General features: G+C 39.0%; 1 protein-coding gene across 1 annotated transcript in view; it reads right to left on the reverse strand.

Moving 5' to 3' along the window:
- Positions 1–21,435, reverse strand: part of COL25A1 (collagen type XXV alpha 1 chain) — a 427,499-nt gene that overhangs the window by 146,388 nt on the left and 259,676 nt on the right. The window contains exon 5 of the mRNA XM_075127572.1: positions 20,294–20,311. Coding sequence (XP_074983673.1) covers positions 20,294–20,311 — 18 coding nt within the window. The remainder of the gene's footprint in view (positions 1–20,293; positions 20,312–21,435) is intronic.

Raw genomic sequence — 21,435 nt, forward strand, 5'->3', positions numbered from 1 at the left:
GGCTGTATGGATTTGGTCTGAGGCAAAGAGATGTTTGTGGAGGTGGGGTGAGAGTTGGGGACTGGTTTGTTTAAAGGAGGGCAAGTGTTGCAGGGGGTTTGTTTTTCCCCAAAACTCTATTCTTTCTTCTTAAGAGCATAGAAACAAAGAACTGAGTGAGTTAAAAAAATGCTAATTTCGAAGGCTGCAACAGAGACATCTTGCCCTTTTTCCAAAGGAGCTTTCTGTGCTTTCGTCTGTGAGATGGCAGAGATCAGGCCTCTAACTGCTGCACAAATGTGAAAGCATTTTGTGTCTGTTATGTGAAACGTCTGAGGTCAGAACATTTCTGAAATAACTTTACTATGTTTTCACTGGAAACAGAGGCTCTTTTCTCAAAGAGTAATTATCTACTGCAGACTGCCATACATTTTCAAATACAGTTTATAGCCTCTTTGGCATAAGCAAGGCCTCGTAAATCACAAACACATGCAAAATTTGCATTCATAATTAGGTGATAAATACTGCTCTTTTTAAAACAGGGTGTTCCAAAGCAGACTGAAAGGCGTCCAGGCACCTGCCAACTGAGAACAAAGCTGAAGTAAGGGTCAACTATATTTTACAGCTGTTGCTGCCCCTGAGTACAGACACAAGCTACATTTATACATTCAGGATTAATGGCAGGTGCTTCTTTCTTGCTGTCTTGACTGCAGCCACATTTCCATTCCTTTGTCACATCCTTGTTATTATAAATGGGTATACAAGGAGTGGAAGGCCAGGGCAGTGTGAGAATGGACAGCATAAGGCCTAATCTTGTAGTCTGCATTCAGACAAGATTCCCACTGAAGTTTATGAGAGAATTATCTGAGTAAGGTCTGCAGGATTTAGCCCATAGGAAGTATTTCATGGCACATTATCTAAAAGTTGCTAATTTTTTTACTTTACTCTACCGTGACAGCTATTTCCCACCTGTAAAAGTGTTCTGATGATCATAGTAGCAACGTCTTCTCAACAGCCAGTATTTAAATCAAACAATTTAAAAAATATATTTGATTGTGCATTCTGTTATCCTCCAAGCTAGTCCAACTTTTCTTTAAAAGTATAAATACAGCCACAATCTTCCGTTCATTATAGACCCCAACTTTAATCTGCATAACATGTCTCTGCATTAAGAACTAGTATACTGTATATTCAACAAAGAAGTCTCCCAACTTTACTCTATGGTCTGTCTCTACATATGATCTGTTTCTATACAAATAGTTAAACAGGACATGAAATAATGAGTGAGGCTCAATAATTTAATAGGGAAGATGTAGAGTGTATAATGTAGTGTGACACCTGACAGATCAAGGATACCCAAGAAGAGGAGGTTTAAAGATATAGCAATATGCCCAGGTTACACATAGAAGGCCAGATTCACAGCTGTGGACCCCAAGGTGTGGGTCCCTGGTGACAGTAAGTTCATTCCACTCGGAGCAGTAATGCACATGTGCAAGTTACCGGCAGTCTCCGGAGGCCAGAGGTGATTGGCACAGGCCATGAACTGTGTTCAGTAGCCTGTGATGATACAAGGTCAACACAGGCAGTGCATCCACCAGTGGGGCTTCTAGGGAACCCCAAGTGTAAAACAAAGCTGTTCTCCCCTAGTAGAACCACTGTGGAAGGGACTGATAATACTTTTTTCTCCCTTCTCCTCTTTTCTACCCCTCAGCTAGCTTCCTCTGTGAGCCCCAGCAGAGGTACCAACTTTCTAATGTGCCGGGGTGTGCTTGACCCCTGCTGTGCCCCAGGTCCCGCCCCCACTCCACCCCTTCCCCCAAGGTCCCACTCCCACCCTGCCTCTTCCTGCCCCATTCCACCCCCTCCCCCCGAGTGCACCCCACCCTCACTCCTCCTCCCAGCGCCTCTTGCATGCCATGGAACAGCTGATCACAGAAGGTGGGAGGCGCTGGCTGGGAGGGGGAAGAGCTGATCAGGGGGGCTAGCGGTGGGTGCTCAGCACCCACCATTTTTTCCCCATAGGTGCTCCAGCTCTGGAGCACCCATGGAGTCAGTGCCTAAGGGCCCAAGGAGATCCCTGCACACATAGGACTGAATCTGGCTTGCGGGATTAAAAATATCTACGAATTAAGATTTCATTTTTAATTTTGGACAAAATAACCCCACAATGATTTTGTCACCAAATTACAATGCATACTGGGGCCTAAGGAACGTTTAGAGGTCAACTGTGGTCTTCTGGAGGGTGCCCAGGATGAAACAGAATTAAAGAACTGACTACAAACAAGAGACAGCATCAATGCAATTGCAGAAATGCAACTGATTAGCCAACTAAGAACAAGACACTTTTTAAAAATTGTAATATGCAGGTTAGATTAGCCCAAGCCAAGTCTTACAGTAAACACACAAACCCAGAACATAACCCAAAGTTGTTCCTTAACCTGGAAGAGTTATCAGGCAGCTTCTCATTATTGATAAACTGGCATTAAATCATATTTTCAGAATTATATAAAAACATAACATTAACCTAGAATTTTTTGCTGTTTGTTTTTTGAGGATTTTATTTCAGTGATGGGAGGTAGTTTCTGTAGGTGAGGAAGAGTCATTTCACTATGAAAGTATTGATACTTCTTCCTTCACAATTTTGCTCAGAACTATCAGCTGTCCCGAATTACAAGAGATTTCCTTGACTTTGAAACTAAAATTTACATAAAACTCATAGAAACCCAGCAATTATTGTAAAATACTATAGGATTGGATATGCTGAATTATGAAATGTGATGTTATAGAAAGTATTAAGAAAAGAGTTACAAAATCATTTTAAGCTTCCTGCCCTATTATTTTTCTCGTTTCCCTTATGAGTCCAGGAATGTTAAGCAGCATGGTTTTGGACTTCATTAAATTTGGCCATGTTTGCAGACAAAGGGCTGTGCTAGCTGGCACACAATGCCAACATCTCACCTTGGATCAAATTTACTAATGCTCTCCAAAATTTCCAGTGCATTTGTAGAGCTTCTTCTTCTTCTTAACCAATGCTGCCTCCATCCCCTTTCTTGGACATGTTTCATTCTCCCCTCTGGGATTCTCATAGCTTCTCTTGGATCATAAACAATGTTGTAACAAATTTTGCTTAACTCTCTCCCTCTGCACTGCAGTTTCTTTTTGTGACATCTTTCTTCCAGTACAGAAGAAAAGAAGTCTTCAGATTTGACAGTATAATTTGTACCTGACTTAATAATCAAGAAACACTATGAAAGCGTGCAAAAAGTAAGATGTAAAATCATTGTACACAATGTATCTTAGATAAACAATTCAGTCTTGTAATTTACTTGTTGATGTCAATGTTAACCTTAACCTGACATTTATTTACACCACCGTATCCAGAATGCAGTGATATACACTGCTATGCAAATCACACAGGTTCTTAAACTGCAGTTTAGAAAATATGATCTATCCAAGAGGTACCAGGAAAGTGAAGACTTGCATTATAATAGCACTGATTTACACATGTATATTCACTTCTCATGCAGTGTTGGGGTTCAGATCAGGATTTGCAGCCTTACAATACTGCCCCGGAAGCTCTCAGAGAACTACAGTGGCCAGTGGTTCACCACAGAACTCTTCCACAGTGCTTCCAGCCACCCCAGTAGTCAGGAACCAAGCCAGAGTACGAAGCTCAGATTCCCAGCATGTTAGTGCTTTGTGCTATTGTTATATGTCCTTTGAACACATTATCCTTTATCTTGCATGCGTTTTCTTTGGTTAATCAATACAGCTGTCTTCCTTTTCGCCACATGCTTTTCTTTGAAAAATCACAAACCTTAGTGCAAATAATACTTAAAATCCAGCATACTGAAAGAATATGCCTAAGTGTCCACTGCCTGAGTTTTATAGACAAAGGGTCAAATTTACCTCTAGCATAAGTGAATGCAGCTCCATTTACTTCAGTAGTATTGAGCCTGCCTATACTAGCAATGCATTTGGCCTAATTTCTCTTCTTAGCAGTCCAACAATATAAACAATCAGTCAAGCATAATGACATTCTCAATCAAATTGTTCAGTCTCTTCTGAACCAGAGCTAGATGAGTATCTGCAGGTTACTCCTAGACCTACTGTGCTAGCATGACACCATGACCAAGAATATAATGGCAGAGAAATGAGATGCATTAGCAGAACCAGAATACTGAGCTAATTCTCTCATCCAGAATAGTCAGACAGTTCCTGGATGCCATTTGTTGGCTAATACAATATAATGAATGTACTTCCCAGATCAAAAAATTTGAGCCATCACCTCATTGGTCACAATGTGTTTCCCTATGCTCATACTTTGCACCTCTGCATAAGCATGAATTTACTGATACTCTTATGTATTCATGCAAATTTTGAGCACTTATGAGGAGGGATACAGTGAATTCATAAAGCCATATAAAAGATTATTGTGATAAAATGAAGATATATCTGTATTGTTAAAATTATGACAACTATCGAGTAATTAATTAGTGATGGACAAACCATAGAAGGATTAGTATTTATAGGCCAGTTCAGGTAAGCACCCAAAACTTTGTACTGCTTAAACATATGAATCTAGTACATAAGAATATAAGAACAGCCATACTGGGTCAGACTAAAGGTCCATCTAGCCCCGTATCCTATCTTCTGATAGTGGCCAATGCCAGATGCTTCAGAAGGAATGAACAGAACAAGTAATCACCAAATATTGGCAAAAAGTGCTGACTGAGTCCTTTAGACTGAAGTCATCCATGTATCCACAGAAAAAGTGCAGCATGGGTGAAGGATGTCCACACTGACCCACCAACATGTCTCAACCTTGACCTGGAGGGAATACCTCACATCAGGAAGAAATCTCGGCCTCAACGGCCATTTCACTCCTTGGCATCCTGCTGAGACTGCCATCCATGTTGGTTTTTATTCTGGGGATGTGGAGAACTGTTCCTTGGGAAATGGAATGAAACCACCCAAGTTACACAGGCAGCTGAAAAGCTGTTTGGTGATAACTTTCAATAACAACCTATCTGAGTCATAACTTATCTTTAGAGACTGGCCATTCAGAGACTGAAGCAGCACAGTTGTTAATTTCCTTTTCCCTTCCTCAAACTCATTTTGGTATCCCCTATTCGGTCCATTCTTCCCCTGCTCTGGGGATGCAGTCCTATTCAATCTCTATTCTGGAAGATGTCAAGTGGTGCTCTTTTCTTCTTCCTGCCATGTTCTCTCTCAACTGGGATTATATGTGTGTACCCATGCCAGAATTTCAATGTAATACTATATTTCTCACACTAGTGTTCACTCTGCATCTCTGTGTTCATAAGTAACGAGGCAGAGCATAATCAGTTATGTCACACCTCAAGCATGGAAGGGGGGAAATGCTTTCTAACGCCCCTTAACACTAATAGAAAGTATTTGTTGGAAGTCATGGGCACTAGATAGGATTCAATAGCAAGAGAAAGTGCAGTTGACTCTGGCATTGTACTTTGGTTAATAAATATTCACTGCAGTCAACAGAGATTATTGAAATTCAGGTAGCAGAACAATAAATCAATCAGCTGCAAAAGCTGCATGAACAAAAAAAGGAGGAAGAAGAAAGGAATAAAAGGCTACCTTAGAATTTACAATAAAAAGGAACGAGAGACTGGACAAAGAATTATCAAAGCACCTTTCCACCGAAAAATTGTGTTTATTATGGTGTCAAACTCTGTTACGCTGGAAAAGTGAGTTACAGCTATAAACAGATTTATAATTTCAGATTTCACACACCTTTCATTGTACGCTAAAGATTAAAGTGGACATGAAACAAAACAAGAAAAGAAGGAAAAATAAATAGAACTGCTAGATCTTCCAGTCAGCCGCCCGTATTAGGACTACCAATGATATTGTAAAAGTCTGTATTTTTTGTGGACACTTCTGTGAGGATATCTTTACTACTAAGCTATTTTTCTCAAAAGATATGATGTTCATTTGAGCCCAGGCCTAAGAGGGCTCACTAGGTACTGGCTCTGATCACAAAGCTCTGCCTCATGGAAGCAATTAATGTGGTCTAGAACTGAAAGAACACTTGGAAGAGAAAAAAACCTTAAAAGGAAGACTGATATAGTCCAGTGAAATTCAGGGCTTATAAAACTACATAGATCAGAGAAGCATATTCTGGATTTCTTTCCTAGCACAATACAAATTAAACAGCAAAATTATACCTCCTGCCAATCAAAGCCATAAACCCTTTTTTTCCAAGGTCTTTTGAGATATAAACATACCGTTAAACCTTTTTTATAATTTTTATTTATTTTACATTTCCCTTTGCAGATTTTTCTGAACTGGCATGTTCTTCCATTTACTTCTAAAAGTACAATATGAAAATGGCTCCTTGATGAGGCCTAGGAAATCTTTATATCATTTTAGGTAACTGTAGTTCACAATGCGATGTTTTATTCATGTTAGCTTAAACTTGAAAAGCAGCTCTTTTAAGGCAAAGGTTGTTTGGTTTGTCCAATTACGTAGTGGTCTGGTGAATAACCCAGTGCCTTGTGAAAGACTTACTTCAGGGGGTGATTTTAAGCGTCTTTTTCTTTTGGATCACAGCCTCTAACACCTTGAAGAAAATTACTTCTCCATGCAAGAGAGGTTCAGAGGACAGTTGTGCAAGATATTTTGGACACAACTCTTTTTTGATGAAAAATGCATATTTGGGTACATTGAAATATTTGCAAATCCATGTTCAATTTGTCTACTGCTTCAGCTGGGAAAAAAATTCTGAAAAAGTCAAAACAGTTTTTCAGTGTGAAATGACTCTTCATTTAGAATTTTTCTTCCATTTTATTTTTTAAAAGGTTAAAAAACTAAAATTAAACTTTTGCTCAACCCAAAATGACATTTTTTCAACTTTTAATTAAAATTTTTTGTTTCCAGTTGATCCAATGCCAATTCTAGCTATGTTTACATTGCAGCTAGGAAGGTGTTTCCCAGCACAGGGAGACAGAAACACACTAGCTCTGCACTAGAAATAGCAGTGTGACCATGGTGACATGGGCAAAGGCACGGGCCACCCATCCTGGTACAATCCACCTGACCCCTGGGTATGTACTCAGGTGGCTGGTCTAAGCCACCTCAGCCACTCTTCTATTTTTAGCACACTAGCTCAAACAGAGCTACCCACCCATACTGTCCACCCATACTGGGAAGCACATTTCTAGCTGCAGTGTAGACATACCCTGAGACTAATGTGAATTTGTCACTATTAGTAGCCAGTTCAGGAGCAGCACTGCTGCTTACTGACATCTGTCTTTCAAGTACTGACATCCGTCTTTCAAGCTCTCTTCCCACTTTTGGGGCTCAGTGAAATCTCTCTACTTTCGTCTTTCGGGGAAAAGCATTTAATTATATCCCAAGCAGAGCTTCCTGCAACCAGGAATGGAGAAGAGCAGAACTAAAGTATATGGTGGATTCTTAGTAACGTGAAGTCTTTAAATCTTGATTTGAGAACTTCAGTAACTCAGCGAGAGGTTATGAGTCTATTACAGGAGTGGGTGGGTGAGGTTCCGTGGCCTGCAATGTGCAGGACGTCAGACTCCATGATAACAATGGTCCCTTCTGGCCTTAAAGTCTAAGAGTCTATGAGCACAAGACTCCTGCAGACCACTAGGGACCTTCCATAGGTGATGGGCAGTACAGAAAACTCTAAAATAAGTTGCTAAAAATAAAACTATGAAGCATCTGATTAGTGATGAGGTTCATCTGTCACTAACTAAGCGCTGAGCACTGGCCAAGATTAAAATGTCAATATTTACCAACATCTTCACAGCACAGTATCTACTGAAATAACTACATACTAATCGATGGTATGTCGACTTGCTAATTGCAACCACTGCACATTTTGTTCAGATTTGAATGACATTTTTCAAGACTGTTTGGTTTTCCACAACCTGAAAACAAGATTTAGTTACTGAAAATACTAAAAACAATGTCTCATGATATCTGCTATTAAATGTCGGGTGCCTCTTTTGTAGAATTTTGGGCCCAGTTCAGCTCTCAGTTACATAGGTGTAAATCCAAATGACATCAATAAAAGTTGCACTTACATAACTGAGCAGAATTGTGAACATGGCGTTAAAAAGTACCGTGAAGGCAATTTGTTGTACAGCCACATTAGCATTTGGCTTTTAACATAAGCATTTAAAAATCTGGGGGCCAAATTCTCCTCTCAGTTTCACCAAGGCAAATCCAGAGTAACTCTATTTACTTCAGTGGAATTACTCTGGATTTATCTTGGCATCAATGAGAGCAATATTTCAACCTATGCTTGTACTGTATTTTTTTCTTCCAAATTTTACTATAAACTACATTACAACACACATTCATTCTTTCAAGGAAGCAGAAAACCAAAGAAAGATTTAGATTTCCTTTTAGAAATGTCTACAAATACAACCATAAAATGCAATTGTAAAAGAGGTGGCAGGTTATATTATATAAATCATGACTGGTTAGAAGGGCAATAGCAGTAAAATATTAATATGAAGCCATAGCTGTGTAAAATATTGCCCAAGGGATAGAAGAGTTTCTGAGATTGTAATATAATCTCAATACCCTAGGAGTGAAGGAATTATTTCACAGTCTAGGTAACTTTTTAATCCTTAGGGTATGCTAAAGCTTGGGAAAATAACACGCAAAAATGTTGGAGTGAAATTTTGCACCATTGAAATTGCTTTTTAAATTTTCCTGTGGGACTTTATGTTTCCTCCATTTCCATGCTACCTTGCACATCCTGTAAGTCCTCAAATAGTTTCTCTGTCCGCCAATGTTGTTGCAACCTCAGACATTGTGTAAACAAATCATAACATCTTTTTAAAACAAAGTACATTATGGCTGTTTATCAACTGTGCGTAATAAGAACTGTAGAACTTTACATAACCTAAATCCATCTGAGGCAAATTACAGTCCAGCAGAACACTACAAGATATCTAAACATCCTATCTGAGTCATGACAAGATAGGCAAAGTCTGGAATTCCTGGGTTTCTATTTCTGGCTCTGACATGGATCCGTCAACCCTTGCTCACACAAGTAAGTCAGCTGAAGTCAATGAGACTACACATATAGTAAAGCCTACTAGTGTGAGTGATGGTTGAAGGATCAGTCCCTTAACGTCTCTGCATCAGTTTCCCCATCCGCAATAGGAGATAATAAAGGCATACTTTATAGAAGTATTCTGCGAATTAGTTAATATTTATAGTGTGCTTTGAAGATGAAACACCCTATAAATGCTACACATTATTGTACATCAGTTATACATATCTACACATATTTAGACTAGTGTATATATAAACATGAGGTGACTAGAGAGATTTTTTGTAACCTCTGAGGCTTGCAACATTTTTTAAAAAGGAAGCAATTTAAAACAACATAAAATTTATTAAAAACAAAACTAAAAATTTTCCTAAGAGTAATATTTTTGTCTGCAAAACTCAGACCATCTTCAGGGGAAATTACACACATATGTATGTGTATATATAAACGAATACTTATTCTTTTGGCAAATGATCACTAGCAGACGTACTGAATAATGCAATTGTATTATATTTCTTCAAAAATATGTGATTCTTTTAAATGTTCCCCAGCAGCTCATGATGCTTAACATTCCTTATGACTGCCAGTGTTTGAGATTATCCAAGAGCCTCTATTATATAGCAGGGCATCCAAATTGTGTTCCATGGGCAGAATGTGGCCCGTGGAGTTCTGAATTATGGCCTGCTATACACAATGGTGACCTGTAGAGATTACAGATTGCAGCATGCCATGCTTCATCTTGATGCAAACAGGCAAATTACTGAAACTGCAGAGACATTTTGACCTGTCCTTATGAATGGAATTACAGTATTTCCTACCACACTGAGTTCTTTTTGCATCATGTTATCCTCATGTAAATGTGACCCATATGCATATAAGCAGAATAATGCATCACCAGAGCTATGCATGCCAGCTCCTCATCAAATGCACATAATGTATTAAATTCCTGAAAGAGAGGGTATGATAACAGTATTGTTATAATACCAAAATATTAGTGTAAGTCTTAAACATTTTGGGGCCTCCTCCTGCAAATGCTTATGCATGTAAGTTTACTCACGTGCACAAGTCATTGTAAAGTGGGCCCTTACTGAAAATTTAGGGTAAAACCAGGACCCACTGAAGTCACTGGCAAAACTCTCACTGACTTCAGTGAAGTCCGGATTTTTCCCATGGTATGCATTACTAATCCAGCCCCTACACACACAACTAATCTTTACACTTGTAAGTAGTCCTGCTGAACTCAACTGCACTACTCAGACTCATACAGTTTAAGATCATAAGGGACCATTAGATCATCTAGTTTGACTTTCTGCATATCACAGACCCTTAAATTTCACCCAGTTATTTCTGTATTGAGCGCAATAACTTGTGTTGGCTAAAGTATATCTTTCAGAAAGGCATCCAGTCTTGATTTGAAGACATCAATAGATGGATAATCCACCACTTCCCCTTGGTAGCTTGTTCCAAAGGTTAATCACCCTCACTGTTAAAAATGTGTCCCTAATTTCCAATTTGAATTTGTCTGGCTTCAGCTTCTAGCCATTGATTCTTGTTAAACCCTTCTCTGCTAGATTAAAGAATCTTTAGTATCTGGTATTTTCTCCACATTAAGCTACTTATACTCTGTAATCAAGTCATCTTTCAATTCTCTTTTTGATAAACTAAATAGATTGCGCTCTTAAATCTCTCACTGTAAGGCATTTTCTCCAGCCCTCAAATAATTTCTATGGCTTTTTCTTTTCAACATACTTTTAAAAGTGTGGACACCAGAACTGTATCCAGTATGAGTCACACCAATTACTAGAGCTAAAATCACCTCCCTACTCCTACTCACTGCTCCCCGTTTATATGTCCAAGGAATGCATCAGCCCTTTCTGCCACTGCATCACACTGAGAGCTCATGTTCAGTTGCTCATCCATGATGACACCTAAATCCTTTTCAGAGTCCTGCTTTCCGATATAGTCCCCCAGCATTCCTTGGGTCTGGCCAGCATTCCTTGTTCCTAGGTGTATAACTTTGCATTTGGCTATATTAAAACATATTTTGTTGGACTGGATCCAGCTTATGACTGTCCTGTCCTCATTGTTGTATACCATTTTGCCAATCTGTCTCATATGCAAATTTTATCATCAGTAATTTAAAATTTATTTTCAGCTCATTCATGAAAATGCTGAATAGTGTAGGGCTTACTTCCCAAGTAGAAACACACCATTTGATGAGGATTCCCCAATGGTAAGACCCTTCATTTTCAGTTTTTACTGATTTTTACTGAAAAATTCCCAGGTTTTACAAAAACTTCATTTTCTAGTGATTTTTGCCCAAATTTTGGACCATGCAAGTACATGAAAATACCATTATGTTAAAAAAATCCAATAGATTACATTAGGTAGATGTGTTTATGTTAATAATAAACTAGTCTAAGTGTCAATGCCAGGCTGTTAAAGTAAGGCAATGTAGTGGAAGAGACATACATACATACGTATGTACATACTATTAATGTACAGTTCATGAAATAAACCACAGCATTAAACTGCTTTTACTTCAATGGTCCCCAAACTGTGTGGCATGGAGGAATGTCTGGGGGGGTGCAGTGGAGCCCAAGCCAGCCCCCATGGGGGTTGGGGAGGGAGTGCCACCCAGCCCCACTCTGTCCCCAGCTCCGCTCTGGCCCTGCTGCCAGCCCCAGCCCCCAGCTGCAGCTGTGGCCCTGGCCCCACTCCTAAATAGATTGTTGATGCATTTATCTTTATCAACCAAATGTGTAATCTCCATCAAATAATTAAATTAAGGTTTGTTTTACAAGACCTATTTTTCACAAAAACATGCAGACTAGCATTAATTATATTCCAATTCTTTATTAATTGGTAAATGGTGAATTCTCTGTAACGCGACGTCTTTAAACCATGGTTTGAGGACTTCTGTAACTCAGCCAGAGGTTATGGGCCTGTTACCAGGGTGGGTGGGTGGCTGAGGTTCTGTGGCCTGCAATGTACAGGTATGCGGCTGCGTAGGGCCCCTTAATAGCTAGGGACGGCCCTGCTTAAAGTCTATGAGTCTGATTGAATCCCATGTGAGCTTTTCTATTATTTTGCCAGGGACTGATGTCAGGCTAACCAGCCTATAGTTACCTGGTCAACCCATCTGCCCTTTTAACATTGGCACAACATTAGCACCTCACATGAATAAGGAGTGCTTTATTCTCACAAAAGATACAGGATCAGGCCCTATATACTAGAAGTCAGTTCAGATATTTTAAAGCTGCCCAACAGTTTGATAAAGAATAATGCTTCTCAAATTTCTTGATTTTTGTTTTGTTTTGTTTAGCTTCAGTGAAACTATAGGAATCTGCAACAGACTGAGCTGGAATTTAGAACTGAAAGAGAGCATGGGGATCATTAAAAATGCTAGGGTAGTAGGCATTCAATATGGAATACAAAACATATGTAGTAGGATAGTAAAATACCATGTTATATACATGAATATGGCACAGTATTTTGCTCTGACATAATTCCTAATAAAACACAGAGGACGCTACTACATTTTCACAGTTTTTCGGACTATACCAGTAAAATGTAACTTTAATCTGACTCAAAACTAGGGAACGCTATGGGAATACAAGAGATGTTTCATAGTTCGTTAATTGTTTTTTGACAAGCTGTTTGTAGACTTCAAATGGGAACCACAGTATATGCTTGCAATTGGCCTGTTGTGCTCATGTGTGCTTTGTTGAGTAATACTATACAGAATTAAGGAATGCAAGACATTTTTTCTCTTCTTGCCGTGAGAAGATCTAAGCGCTCAGAATACCGTGGTGATGAGTGTGAAATCAATTCCCGGTTAAAAAGATAGAATGTGCATGGTATGTTTCCACTTAACACTAACGTTAAGTGTGTGAGACGAGGGGAACAGATCCATCCTGGTTTTGTCTTAAAAGAGGTATTGGTGGATTTCAGAAGCTATGGGCCTATCAAAAGAAACTAGAGATAACACCCTTCAAATAGAAGTAGATGGTTAATTTGTTCTCCCTGCAGCCTCTCCCTCATGCCCCCCATCAGTAATTATTTGATTAAAGTGTACCTAGGTCTCCCAGGGCCTAATTCTGCAACTGCTGAGCAACACCTGCAAGGTGCCAAGTGCCCTCAATTCCCATTAATTTAATTGGGAGATGGGGGTACTCAGCATGCTGCACAAGGTGCTCAGTGCCCTTAAAGATTGAGCCCCACCTATTCAGAGAATCTATCTCTCCAATTTGTCTTCATCTGCTATATGCAGCTACTCCTGAGAGGGTCCTTCACCAGTAGACGAGGAAGATAAAAACTCCATAGCTGTGCATCAGCACCCTTGGCACTGATGTTAGCCTGCACAGAGCCCTGTTTCTAAACGATGCTGACTCCAATGATTTCTTTCATTTTGATTGTTACATTGGTTTATATTCTTATACATTTTCAGGATGGAAAAAAAAATCTGAAAGCAGCTTTAAAATATTATTGGGATTAACAGATTTGACCAGACATCTTTCTGAACCAGAAGACTAAATCTGTACAATATCAGTACCTGGATCTGCTGGCAAGCACTTAAATATTCTGCTATCCAAGCACAAAGTTTTAGTTGGGGATTGGTCCTGCTTTGAGCAGAGGGTTGGACTAGATGACCTCCTGAGGTCCCTTCCAACCCTGATAGTCTATGATTCTATGATTCACAAGATTTCGAAAGCCCATTACCCGAACTGCAACCCTAAGTAGGAAACTGAACAAGCAAAATGCATTTTCTGCACAAAGTAGGTAAATGCAATTGAAAATATATTTTGCATGAGAGCCTCATCCCCGCTCCAGTTCCTTTCCACTGGCAAAAATGGGGAACAGAATGGTGTAAAGGGACTCTAAAATCCCTGGATCTGGTCAGGGAGGATTCATCTGGCACAAGTACTGCAGAAGACAGCCATAAGGTTGCCACCTCACAAGGCCTGGCAAAAGCAGTGGGAGGGGGTGTACTAAGGATAGGGCTGGGAAGGGTTTTGTTGCGGGTGAATGCCCAGAATGCGGTGCTGTGGAGATTTTGCTCAGTGCTTTCACCCACAGAGCAGCCCTGGGGAGGCTGCCATAAATACCAGGTACCTCTCCAGCCTCCTGAGCAGCCAAGGATCAGGAGGACACAAAGGCTTAAAGCCACCTTAGCCACTCCCCCCTGTGAGTTCCATGTTGTGTTTCTAGCATAGAAGCACACCCTTGGTGTTTACATTATTTGCTCATTTAGTCGCTTGAGTGGGCAGTTAATATTAGGCATTTACAAATACTTGTATGCACAGATGTGTATATTTACCAGGTGCAACTAAAGTACTCATGGTTTAATATGTGCCTCTTACTGTCAAATCTTTTTTATCAAGAAGTTATTTTACAAGTTATCTTTGCTTTATTATATGCATGCTGTAGCTCACGAAAGCTCATGCTCAAATAAATTGGTTAGTCTCTAAGGTGCCACAAGTACTCCTTTTCTTTTTGCGAATACAGACTAACACGGCTGTTACTCTGAAACCTGAAAAAAAATCAACACACTTTTGAAACTATTATTAAGTTAATTACTTCTGTAAAAGTAAGCCTTAGCATGGGTTTTGTTTTTTGAAACATCAGACATCAACACAAAGTCTTGAGCCCAATTCTCCAGCTCTCTCTGGTGAAAATCAGGAGCAACCCCACTGAAGTCAATAGACAACACTGGAGCCAGGGAAGACTCCGGTCTGTTGCCTTTTACTGGGCAACTATGGTAAAGAAATTTATAGACCATGGCTATGGCATTTGTTTCATTAGTTACACAACTTAATGCTGGCTGAGTGTTTCCTGTAAAGATCGCATTAAATTTCAGTACTGTACAAAGATTACATTATGGCTGTAAAAAGGAAGGAAGGTTACCAAACAGAGACGTAATAGAAAGAGAAGTAATAAAGTGTCCAGAATACTCTCTGAAGTTCTACCAGTCAGATACTTAAGTGACTTTGTTCAGACAAGCTTATTTATGAGATGCACTCAGTTAAGGCTAAATCCCGATCCCACACAAGTTAATGGCAAAACTCCCATTAACTTCAATGGAAGTAAGTTTTGGCCCTTGCTGCTAAAATGCAGACATAACAAATAGAATTTTGCACACTCTCTCCCTCTAATTCTCTGTCCTATTACATCCATCACCTATATGTGGTTGCTAGAAGTAAGCTGTAATGATTTTTTTTCAAAAGCACAACAACAACAAAATAAAATAGTTTAAGAGCCCAAATTATCAGAGTCTGGGCCCAACTTTCTTCTCATTTACACTGGTGTAACTCTATTGACTTGATATTCTGAATATAAATGATTGCAACCGAGAGGAGAATCATTGTCTTTATGTATAGACAAAACTACAGATGCTGTAAATACCTTTATAAAGAACAATCAAAATAAGCAGACCCATTGTTTAATTCTGGTTCAATGTCTCCTCTTCCTTATTATAAAAGTCTAGTAAATTTTTAATTCCCATAAAAAAATATTTTCCGCCCTTAACTTCCAGCACCTGCCAAGATATGATTTCAGGGTTCTACGTCTTCCAGTCAATGGATGTAGACATCACTAACACCTGATACAGGATAGGGGATATGCAGTAGCTCTCTGTACTGTTTATGTGTTAGTGAAGTCATCTACTGTAGGAGAAACAAAAAACCTGACCCAGTGTCTTTAAAAGTAAAAAGCTTTTTGGCTTCATTTTAAATGAAAGATCACAGTAATGAGGATGCACAGTGGGCCTTATACTTAAGTCCTTACTTGGTTGTTACTCAAACTTCAGTTTTTACATTAAAAAATGCAGTTTTACGCATACAAAGTGAATGTACAAACTTTGTAGCAGAAGTTACATAGACCATATTTATGCTTGGACTAATTAGATTTAAATACAATTTCAATGAATAATATTGATGTTTATTTTTAACTATTTTTTCCTATTTTTATCAATTCACATTTTCACAGTTGTGAGAAATTACAGGGGAATTAAACAATGGGGAAGAGGGCTAGACAATTATTTAATGACAGAAAAGTGGAGATTCAAAAAGTTAATGTCGGATAGCCATTGAAACACACATTGTCAGTATCACATGTCAAAATATACAAGTAAATAGTCTTAAATCAAACTCTAGTAAGTTCTCAGGAAGCATTTTTCTTACTTTGCCTAACTGTACATTTCAGTGATCGTCGATGGAAATATTTTTTTAGTCGATTTGTGTGTAGAAGGTGAAATGGACATTCCCAACATTTACTGATAAACACTGAATCCTTCCAAGCACACCTATATTGAAATTTTGGCTCTAATGATATCATTTAAACTAATCACCACAACTATACCAATTTCACTCCATACTTAACTCAGTCCACTGTGCCTAGAAATGAAGGATTTATGAGACTGTACATAACTTTATGTAACACTGATCAAATTGGTAAAGTTTGGGGCTTAAGTTTGACCTGCATACACTGTGCATCACACATAATGCATATCTGCACAAACAAATGGAATTTTCACATAATAAATGGGCATATCTCCTTTTATCATTCAGCAGGGGGAGGGACCACTTGATGAAGTGAAGCATCAGCGGCCACTAAAAGGGAAACAGCTGCCAGATTTTTCTGCAGAGTGGAACAGGTGGTGGCCCAGATGACAGCCATCTCCTGTGAGTTTGGGGCTTCTCTCACTCATTATGACAAGGCACTGGATGATCAGCGGTGTGTGCTAGCTGACAAAAATCTCTGGCTCATGGACAGCTAGAAGACAGTGTCATTCAGCTAGCATTGCAGCTGGCTGAGATGCCCATGGGCCAGGAGACAGTAAATGAGGCATCACTTCTTCTGCATCCGCAGTCATGGGCTACTTCTCTGGACCTGGTTTTGATGCTGCACACTGTGAGCTTGTCTTTACCTCTCTTCCATCCCCTACAATCTATGGTAATATTGCAAGCACCCAGGTGGAGAAACTGTCAAAGAGTTTAAACCTCAATTTGGAGCAGCTGGAGAAAGGGAAGCCAGTTTGAGGGAATAATGGATATTGTTGTTAGGCTTTGTTGTGATGGTGTTGCACCAGATAACCCAGCCTGTTTTCCAACTCTTCAGTGTACCTACAACACTATTGATTCTTATGACCTGCACGCCACGGGACTATAGCTTTAACATAGCCACCTACACGTAGCAGCCTGGTGTAAACCAGCCTCCCAAAACTAAATTATATATATATTTATTGAGAAAGGTACCTCAAAGGCTGAATATGGATGGCTATCCAACCTGCCTGCACCTATAGAGAAACTCACCAGGCCTTGCAGCCCACTATCCCCACACAATTGCCTTCCAACTCTACTTGGTGATTGCTTCTTAAGCAAAAGGACCTGTTGCCTGCTACCCTCCTCTAGTTTCTTTGGCGGATGCACTGCTCTCTCTTCCAGTGTCTTTGCGGGGCCACCAGTCCTGGCCAGTACTCCCCTAGAATCCTGGAAATTCTTTAAGGGATGATAAACTGCTTTCCCACACATACTGCAGCACAAGACATCACAGAGCTACTCTCTGTGTGCTGCTGACAATTTTCTTCCTGACTGTCACAGGAAAAAAGTACAATATGAAGGCACTACTCTTAGAAAACACATCAAAGTGTTTTTTCGCCAAACCCGCTGACTACATAGAGTGGCTTCAGCCAATCAGGAAACCAGAGCCAATACTATGGGGTTTTTGGGACCAAATATAACCGAGTACTGTTGTTCAAAGCTCGAAGTTAAGGAAGCTCGAAGTTAAAAAAAAAAAATGCGAACATTTGTCACAAAAAGTGTTGCAGTTCCCTTATGACATGTACATAACATTAAATTGGGAAGTATCAAATGGATGTAAAATTCTTTCACAGACATTTCACAAATATGAAAACAGGCAAGGTCTGATTAAAACAAATAATTATTAATATTTTGCCCAGTTCTAATAAGGATTTGGAAGGCCACTGAAGAGAGGAGAGCAGTCTCTGTAAAGCTGTGATGTCCCATATAAAGTGCAGATTGCAAGTTGTCAGTCTCTTGGCTTGGTCTCCTAAGTAGTTATGCTGGAACACTGGAAGAAGTATACTGCACCAGGAAAAGACTGGGCACAGGGTACTTCCACGTGATGCTGGGGGAAACTGGGAAGTAAATGGTAAAAAAAGCTACAATTAAGCACTTTGACAATATTTTTATTTATTGGTGGTGGGTATTATTTTTATTTATTATTTGTACTACTGTAGTATCCAGGAGCCACAGTCTTGGATCTGGACTCCTTTGTGACAGGCGCTGTACGAATACTCAACTAAAAGAGCTCACAGTGGGATTTCCTAAGCAAGTTTGGTCTTTCCTTTGATTATTGTAGTATGCTCATTGTTTTCTAACATTTATGTGCCTTTCGTTACTAGAGAAAATAACAAAAGTTACTCCTTTTCTCATTAATGTAACCCATCTTCTTTCACTGCCAGGGTATTATATTCTACGCAGGCTTAACGATAACCTACAGGCAATATTCTGTTCTTTGATAAATGTATGTATTTCCATTGTATTCAATAGGAGTTGCATGGTCATGCCTGAGGGGAGAATTTGGCCTTATGGATTTCCAGTGGAAATGAACCCCTTTGGTGAGTGTTAATCGCTGGATTTCATATCCGAAATAAGACATCCCTGATGCTCTTTGGAATCATTTTAGCACCAGCCTTTTAACTTTAAAAAACCAAAGCCCGGCTTCATGTATTGCCACTATTCCTCAGACTAATTTTGTTAACAGTAGGGTATTCAAAACTGTTTTCTTTTTAAAGGAAAAAAGTAACCATAAAAAGGTGCTGTACTATTTAAAGGCTATGACAAAAAACCTGTAGTTCTGCTTTGGGGTCATTATTGTCAGCACTAGAATAGGAACAGGAGCTTTTATAGAAAGTGCTCGTGGTTTGTAATACAGAGATCATTTTTACTGAGCTGAAGTAGGAAAAACATAAAATTAAATGATCTTTTATATTGTATTATTATGAAAAAGACCCCGTTGATATTGAATCAATAAAAATTTAAATACAACTGTTTTCCAGTTGTGGATTTATTTATGTGTGTGTTGCATGGATGTAGTAAATACTTCATACATATCAAGGCTGACCCAAGAATAGGTGTTAATGTAGGACATAGTACTGTAATTTAGCTCTGCTCTTAGTGCAAACAAATAGACCTATAACACGGGAAACTTTCTAAGTGTTCCCTTTGACAGCATAGGAAAAACTTATTCTTTGGAGCCAGGAAGCCATTTAGTTTAGCCAAGCCGATTAACTTTTTGCACTCCAAATTCCTCATGAGCATAGTTAAGACTGGGAAAATTATTTAGTACCAGGGCTGATCAAAAATTTTTCATCAAAACTGGGAAGGGGTAGTTTGCTGAAAGTGTCTGCTTTCTATGAAAAATATTCATTTTTCAATAAAAAAACACTTAAACATCAGAAAACCATAAAGTTTTCAGACAAAAAAAATCTAAATATTTCATGATGCATTACAACCATGCAAATGGAAAGAACCTTAATTTTATATTAACTAAAACCCAGTTTAGTTTTGCCTAGTCCTCCTCCTCTTTTACTCTTCCATTTTTCTGAATATAACCCAAGTAATTTATATATCATTTCTGTTATATCTAATACTTCCCCTCTTTTATTTTCTGTGTCTGACTGAATGAATTTCCTTTTCACTGAATTCCCATTTCTTTAATTACCCCTCACATGACATGTAGTTGTGTTATCCTTAACCAAAGCAGAACTAATTCAGGGATTGTATATAATTAATCAAAGAAGTCAGTAGTGCAATATCTGAAATAACTGAAGCCTGCCCAGATTACAACAGCATTATTAGAATGTGATTAATAAGCAGTTAATGTGAACCAGCTCCTGCTACACATTTGTGAAGTTATTTCATCTTGCTTTAAAGTTATGTGGCAAAGTTTCAACCCATAGTTAAGTGATCTGCTTTATTTGGTAATACATTGTTAAACCCACCATCTGGTCAAACAGCTGATGGAATTAAAACAACCATATGGGGGCCCCATGTTTCTCTCTTGGGAAATATTTGGTCTACTGTGTTGTGTAACGATTACCAGCTTCTAGCCTTTTTTAAATGCCCGTCCCAAAAAATAAAAAGAATTTGAAGATAATCAGAGTTCTGTTGACTCCACAGTTAGGCATAATCTAGTGTAAAAGAACAAGATGACACTTACTTGAGGACCGGGTTGACCCTGCAAAATAAGAGAGAGAGAGAGAGGGAAAGAGGGCGAGTTACAAAAAGGCATCATTAATCTGAACAGAATCTGACAAAGTTTTCTGATACGGAGGTGATGAACATTCCAGCAAGAAGCAACCGTGATAAAATTAGATTCTGGAGTCTCATCATTATGTTCAATTAGAACTAAAATTAGTGGCTTTTTGTCATAATTAATTGATCCATGGGAAATTATGACAATAATACACCTTCATTTAAGAAACTTCGTAGTTCTACTGATCAGATTAGTATGATTCAGAAATGATGGAAGGACTTAAATTAACTATACAGGAGTGAGGGAGAAGATACAGATATTGGATTTATTTAGACAAAAACACTGGGCTTTATTTATTTATTTTAAGCAGTTAAACTACAGACATCCGGTTTGATTTATCCCACTGGTGCAGGGAGGTATAAACTACTCTCTACTTGGAATTGGAAAAGGTTAAAAAAGGGCAACAAAAATGATTAGGGGTATGGAATGGCTTCCATAATGAGGAGAGATTAATACGACTGGGACTTTTCAGCTTGGAAAAGAGACGGCTAAGGAGAGATATGATTGAAGTCCATAAAATCATAACTGGTGTAGAGAAAGTAGATAAGGAAGTGTTGTTTACTACTTCTCATAACACAAGAACTAGGGGTCACCAGATGAAATTAATAGGCAGCAGGTTTAAAATAAATACAAGGAAGTATTTCTTCACACAACACATAGTCAACCTGTGGAACTCCTTGCAAGAGGATTTTGTGAAGGCCAAGACTATAACAGGATTCAAAAAAGTGGTAGATAAATTCATGGAGGATAGGTCCATCAATGGCTATTAGCCAGGATGGACAGGAATGATGTCCCAAGCCTCTGTTTGCCAGAAACTGGGAATGAGAGACAAGGAATGGATTACTTGATGATTATTGTTCATTCCCTCTGGGGCACCTGGCACTGGCCACTGTCGGAAGACAGGATACAGGGCTAGATGGACCTTTGGTCTGACCCACTAGGGCCATTCTTATGTACTGTGCTAATGAGGGCTGCCACATCAGGGAACACACTTATCAGGGAGATTACATGGTCTTTCCACCCCTGCCATAGGGAGGGTAGGTTTA

The sequence above is a fragment of the Caretta caretta genome, chromosome 4, assembly GCF_965140235.1.
Source record: "Caretta caretta isolate rCarCar2 chromosome 4, rCarCar1.hap1, whole genome shotgun sequence".
Classification (NCBI taxonomy): domain Eukaryota; kingdom Metazoa; phylum Chordata; order Testudines; family Cheloniidae; genus Caretta; species Caretta caretta.